General features: G+C 32.4%; 1 protein-coding gene across 1 annotated transcript; it reads right to left on the minus strand.

Moving 5' to 3' along the window:
- Positions 1–572: 572 nt before the first annotated feature.
- On the minus strand, positions 573–2,585 carry LOC112777455 (organelle RRM domain-containing protein 2, mitochondrial). Its single transcript, XM_025821828.3, has 3 exons — positions 2,293–2,585; positions 1,094–1,162; positions 573–998 (listed from the first exon to the last, which is right to left on the minus strand). The coding sequence occupies exons 1-3, from the start codon at positions 2,411–2,413 to the stop codon at positions 763–765; spliced, it is 426 nt and encodes a 141-aa protein (XP_025677613.1). The 5' UTR covers positions 2,414–2,585; the 3' UTR covers positions 573–762.
- Between the last annotated feature and the right edge of the window lie 3,846 nt (positions 2,586–6,431).

Below are 6,431 nucleotides of genomic sequence, written 5' to 3' on the forward strand. Positions count from 1 at the left end.
TTATTTAAACAGTTATAAAGTACTGCTTTTTATTGACAACGATTACGAAAGGAAAAAGAGAAAAGAAAACTGGGGATGGGTTGGGAAAAAGGAAGGAGAGCATGGAAGGGAAAGAAAAAGGAGAACTGGAGAAGGGTTGGAAAAGGAAAAAGGGACTGTGGAAGAAAAAAGGAAAGAAGAAATGGGAATGGAGAAGGAGAAGGGGAAGGGAAACGTGGAAAGGAAAAGAAAAGGAGAACTGGTAATGGGGAAGGAGAAGGGGAAGGGAAGCGTGGAAGGGAAAGGGCAAGAAAAAAAGATCGGGAAAGGGAAAAGGAAATGTGAAAGAGAAAGAGAAACGGGAAATGAGGAAGGGGAGTGAGGTGGGGGTGTATTTCTTTTTTTTTTTAATAAATATAAAACAAAGTCGTTTTAGTAGTTTTTAGTGTTCCAGTGAACAAAAAACGCTTTGGAGACTAGTATGAGTCTCGGAATATAATTTCGAAAACGAATTTGAGTAATTATTAACTTCAGAGATTACTTTGAAAGTCGAGTGCAAATTCAAAAACCACTTTTAGACTTAACTCTTCCAATGGACTTCAAAATCTTCCGAATAGTAATGTATTGCGGCTAAAGTACAATCCCTAGTTACAAATTATAATGGTCTGATACAAAAATTCCTCCAGAAACTATGGTGTATAATAATTGGGGGAGTTAAATTATATATGGTCTTCTGAAATCTCACACCATGAGAATAAGGTTTATTTTAGTCAATAATGAATATCAACCACACCATCCAATTGTCTTGTTAACCGTGAAACCAGCTCCAGAGGGCTGAGACTCTGGCTGCTGAGGAGGTCTGGGCTCTCTTGGTTTGGCAGGATCAACAAATATAACCCATCCATCAATAAATTTAGCATTCATTCCGGCTCTCGCCTTTTCAGCATCTTCTATGGTCGCATAAGTTACAAATCCAAATCCCTTTGACCGTCCAGAGGCTCTATCGGTTATAACCTTTGCTGTCGATCAAGATGAGTGAAGGTCAGGAATGATATCCAGCAAGCTAATACATAAGCATGTAGAAGAATCAAGTATTGCAGGAGAAATGCATTACCTTGAAGCAGCTGCCCGAAAGGAGAAAACGCTTCAGTAAGTTTTTCATCTGTTGTCAGTCTTGAAAGACCTGTTCAAAATGCCCGATACATATAAAAGTTACATACAGAACTATGTAAATTCCATTATACTGGATATTTATATTAGAAGCTTCGCCAATTATAGTCTTACATGATCCACCTAACAATTCCCTACAGAAAATGGTGCTAAAAAGAAAATGGACGTTTATTGAACTACAAGCCAATAGAGTAGAAGAAATTCAGAGTTTCAGAGACCAAAAAATGGCCTTTCATGAAGTCCTACAGCGCTACTAATAAAATACATTTCACGAGAGTGAAACTTATCTTACTTCTTTGTATATTTATATTCTAATAATTCTGTCTCCTAATCATATAAATATTGTAAAGTGAGTGATCCAACTTTAAAAGACACAAATTAAGCATTGTATCTGTGTCTTGTCACGCAAGATGTACGAGCACTAGCTTTAGTAGTGTTTGTGGGAAAACTCTTTAAGAGCATCATCTCCAGTCAAAGTTAATGAGTTAACAACATATCCTTCTCATTACATTTAGAGTAATAAATAAGACGCAACAGTTCTATTCAATTATCTTCCTCGGATCCCCTTCCCCTTGAACTTTGGCTTTGTATAGACACTAGTAGACTAGTACCTGTATTGATAAAGATTACACTTCAATGTTCCAGGTTGGTTATAAAAGTCGCCACATAAAAATGCAATGCATTCAAATACTATTCTACTGTTCTTGAAGGCTACATTGGAGTACACAATAATACTTCAGAGTCCAAGTTCAAAACTGTTGAATCCAACAAATTAAAGGAATCAAGACAGAAGAGCCCTACAACTTCAAACCTCCTTTTATCAGGGATACAGAAAAATACCACAATTCCACTAAAAAAGCTAGCCTCAAAGTTTAAGATACAGGTATCTATCAGATGCAAATCATAGTTGCTAAGCCTACCCATCTAGTGCAACATAATCATTAATCATAACTGATTACCCTGTCCAGATTGAAGATAATTTTGCGTCTCAAGGAAGCTAATTTGACAATTCTAGAAGAGAAAACAGAATAAGGAAAACAACGAAATGAAGGTTTCAATAGTGACAATCATGTTATGGAAATGATCAATTAATTATAATTAATAAGATGAACAAGCAGAAGAGAATTGGAGTAAATTACTGACCGCTGATGAAGAGTTTTGGGGAAGTAAGAGTCGAAGTGAAACGAGTAGAGGTGAAGTGGGAGGCCACAACTATAGAAGACTGGCGGAGAAATCGCTGAGCTCCACTGAAGAACGCCATCATCACCAAAACCCTAAACTCAAACCCTCACTAGTCCCTTCCCTTCACACTTCACGCTTCACACTTCTTACCTTTCAAGTATCCCTATTCCCTAAACCCCTCTTTTTATATACTTAGGGGTTAGGGATGGCAATAGGTACGATAGGTTTGGATCTAAAGTTTGAATTTTATCTGTAGAGAGTAAAGTATGATTTTTTATTATTTATTTTATAGGTAAAATTAAAAATAAATATGAAAGAAAAATTATTTAAAGATAAAATATTATACTTTATCCTTTAAAGTACAAATTTAAAATTTAGAGAATCTAAATTCAATAGGTTTGAATTTGAATCCAAATTTTAATTCCACTTACGAATTAATATTTTTATATAAATTTAATCTTATTCTATATGTGAAATGATAATATTTCAATCTTAACCCTACTCATTCTTAATTTACAAATATTAAATTCTATCTTTAAATTATAAAAAAAAATATAACATTATTATATAACTTAATAATAATTTAAAATAGAACTAATTTTTATATAAAAAAATATATTAAATTACCAAAAAACATATTTTTTGTGTACTTTAATTATTATTTATTTGCATCATTGATTCATGTAACCGCTATCATTTATAAACTTTGAACAAAAAAATATATTACCCTTTTTAGTACAAAACTTATAGTTATTTTAGTTGTTTTTTTTATAAAGTTTTCACTTTCATTAAGAATTTTACATAGACATAATTGTTTAAAATAGTCTAATTTATCCTATGTGAATTTACTACTACATGTTATTTTGTGGGTTAAAATAATAAATAACACTAATATATTTTATTGAGATTAAAATATTACTCAATTTAACCTATTTAAATTGATAGTTTGTAATTCACTTAATAATATATATTTTTTAAAATCATAAAATTCTTACAACAAAATAAAAAATTTAAAATAAAACATAAAAGATCTTATGTAAATAAATGTGGTATATAAATATTGAAATTAAATTTTGATTTTGATACACGGTCAGTCTAAAGTAATTTTACACATGTATTTAATTACGTAACACACGTAATAAAAAATAATTATTATTTTTATTGACGGTATGAATGATCATTCAAAAAATGGATGCGATTGCATTGTGTAAAATATTTTATATTATCCGTGCATTAAAATTAAACTTTTAAAATAATTAAATAAAAGACAATTTATAAAAATAAAATATTTAGCTTTTAAAATTACGGGCAACTTTTAGAGTAAAATATGTTATTATTAATAAAAATTTGAGAGTATTATTTAACTAAATATATATAAATATACATATTAAAATTTTAAAATATTATTTGAATATATGTACTAAAAATTTGAATGAGTTACTTAAATTAAAAAATTTAAATTTAAATAGAATATAATTCTATTTAATTCAAATTATATTAGATTAAATCAAAATAGTTTGAAAATTAAATTTAAATTAGCACTGTACAAATCAATCATTTGCTTAAAATTGAATTAGATTGAAAAGTATAAATCAATATTAATATCATCCAAATCGTTTAAAATTATATTATTTTTATAATTTGGATAAATTTAAAATATACTACAAAATATCGTCTTATTTTGTTGACAATACAAATGATAGATGTAAATATATCCCATTCACTCTAGGTTGGTATATATATAGTGAAACTCGTGTATAAATTGTTGGATCCCTTCCACGGTTTATGCATGTTTTGCATCCTCACAGAAACCGTGGAACCCCTACCATGGTTTCTTCCCAAATGCTTCATCAACGTAAACCGTGGACCCTTCCAGTGGTTTACGTGCTGTTGATCGGAAAAATATTCTCGACAAAAGTAAGCTAGTTCGAATTGATAAAGAGGTCGAAGACATAAGCAGTTCTCGAAAAGTTACACGCGCAAGCATAGGCTAAAGATAATCGACGTGGATTCGATTATACTTACTTTATTAAATCGAATAGGCCAAATCGAACAAAGTCTTCGAGACAAGTAATCAAATAAGACGTTCGAATAAGTAGACCGAGCGGTTATGGTAGTGGAGAAGTTAGAGGCTTTCATCACGCGAGGAAATCATGAAAAATGTGTACAGCCAAAAGGTGGGAACGGTTATCAAGGAATATGCATTCAAGACTGTGATTTTGTAATTAATTGTAATTAGTTGTCAGTTACCAAAAGTAGATTTTAAATAATAAGAAGTTTTAGGGAATAAAGGTTGGAACTTTAACTCAGAAAACACTCAAGCACACTCACATCCCAGAGAATCCCTGAGTCTACGATCGAGTAACTTTTCTGTAGGGTTCCTTCCATGTTTTCTTTCTTTTAATTTATTTTCTTGTAAACTTTACCTTTCAAGCAAATTTATCTTTCAAGTATCCTTTATCTTCTTCGTCCAATTTACATTTCTACACTTTAGATTTTCATGTCAAAGCCCTTTGCCCCAGTCAAAGGCATTTTATTATTTTTTTTCAATTTCAACGCAAACCTTTCTGTTTTCAACACATTTTCGTTTTCGAAAACTTTACCTTTTCGTTTCTTTCATTGATTTATAAAGTCCAATTTATTTTTATACCTAATACTCGTCTAATCGAAGACACTTTGATGCACTTTTAGAAAACTGGTACCTGCACAGAGGAGTAGGTTTCGCTCCCAGACCACTAGATATCGAACCACCATCGATTTGCTAAAAATTGACAAAACAAATTGGCACGCCTGGTAGAACAGTTTCGAAAATCTGAAGTGTGTCAAATAAATTTTTCGTGTCACTTGGTGTATGCAATTACGAAGTAGAAAAATCATTCATATGGCAGATGAAATGTCAAATGTGAATGGTGGTTCATCCACCAGTGATAGCCTACCAGTAATTGTGCAACAAGCAGACGTGACTTCACGTTTGGAAGGTGCAATTGAAAGTGAGAGTATAGCAGTTACAACTGTTCATACTGAAAATGTTGGACGTAATATTCGTCCACGTGGTACCTTACCACCATTCCAGCCTCCACTAACTGCTGGTTGGCCTCCTTATGGTCTTCCTCCTGATTATACCCCACCAGTGGGTAATTTGGTTCCTCCTGTCCGATTCGGGAGTGTAAATGGAGGGAGTAACTCTTAAAACCTACAACAACATTCCGAGTATTCTCGTGATCATAATGTGGGCTCTACTTCGAATGCTGCAAATTCAATAGCAGTATATCGACAACAAGTAGAGGAAAGTCATCATGACTTAGTCAATTTATTGACTCAACAAATGACCATAATTTTAAATCCAATGATGGCTGATCACGAATCAAAATTCGAACGTCTTGTTAGACAAGTCGAACGGATTGCTTTAATCGTAGATTATGAGGATGGTGAAAGGCATAATGCCAGGGGAAATAATGAGGGATTCGAAAATATATTTCAAAATGAAAATGATGTTGTTAATAGAGAAAATCCTTATGTAGTTCTTCGAGGTCAAAATGCTGATGACTTTCTTGCTAGATTACGTAATAATCATGGCGGTGAACGTTATCAAGTCACCAGAATTGTGGAAGAAGTACTGAATCGAGTTGGTTTGAATGTTGGTTTTATGAATCGACCCCACTTTGTGTCTGCTTTCTCCCAAGTTATTCAAATGGCTAAAGTGCCAAGAGGGGTGAAAAATCCAAAGATAATCACAAAATTTATTGGGGAAGTCGGAGAATCAACTATTAAACATGTTGCTCGATATTTGGTTGAGATTGGAAATTTAGCCAATGATAAAAATTTGAAAATGAAGTTTTTTCCTTCTTCGTTAACGAAGAATGCATTTACTTGGTTTTCGAATCTTAGACCAAATTCGATAACAACATGGAATCAGTTAGAAACTGCTTTTCACGCTCAGTTCTATTGAGGGAAAATAAATGTGGCAGTTACTGATCTAGTAGCCTTGAAACGCGAAGATGGTGAAACTATTGATGATTACATGATACGTTTTAAGAATGCTAGGAGCAGATGTTATATTTCATTACCTGAGAGTGAAGTGGTGAAAATAACAACTATGG

This window comes from Arachis hypogaea, chromosome 19 (genome assembly GCF_003086295.3).
Source record: "Arachis hypogaea cultivar Tifrunner chromosome 19, arahy.Tifrunner.gnm2.J5K5, whole genome shotgun sequence".
NCBI classification, from domain to species: domain Eukaryota; kingdom Viridiplantae; phylum Streptophyta; class Magnoliopsida; order Fabales; family Fabaceae; genus Arachis; species Arachis hypogaea.

What these genes read in the sequence shown, in the direction of transcription:
- LOC112777455 (XM_025821828.3), bottom strand. Translation starts at nt 2,413, where the DNA reads ATGATGGCGTTCTTCAGTGGAGCTCAGCGATTTCTCCGCCAGTCTTCT. An exon ending in CCCAAAACTCTTCATCAGCG is followed by an intron (nt 1,163 to 2,292) that starts GTCAGTAATTTA and finishes CATTTTGAACAG; the next exon opens with GTCTTTCAAGACTGACAACA. An exon ending in TTTCGGGCAGCTGCTTCAAG is followed by an intron (nt 999 to 1,093) that starts GTAATGCATTTC and finishes CTTGATCGACAG; the next exon opens with CAAAGGTTATAACCGATAGA.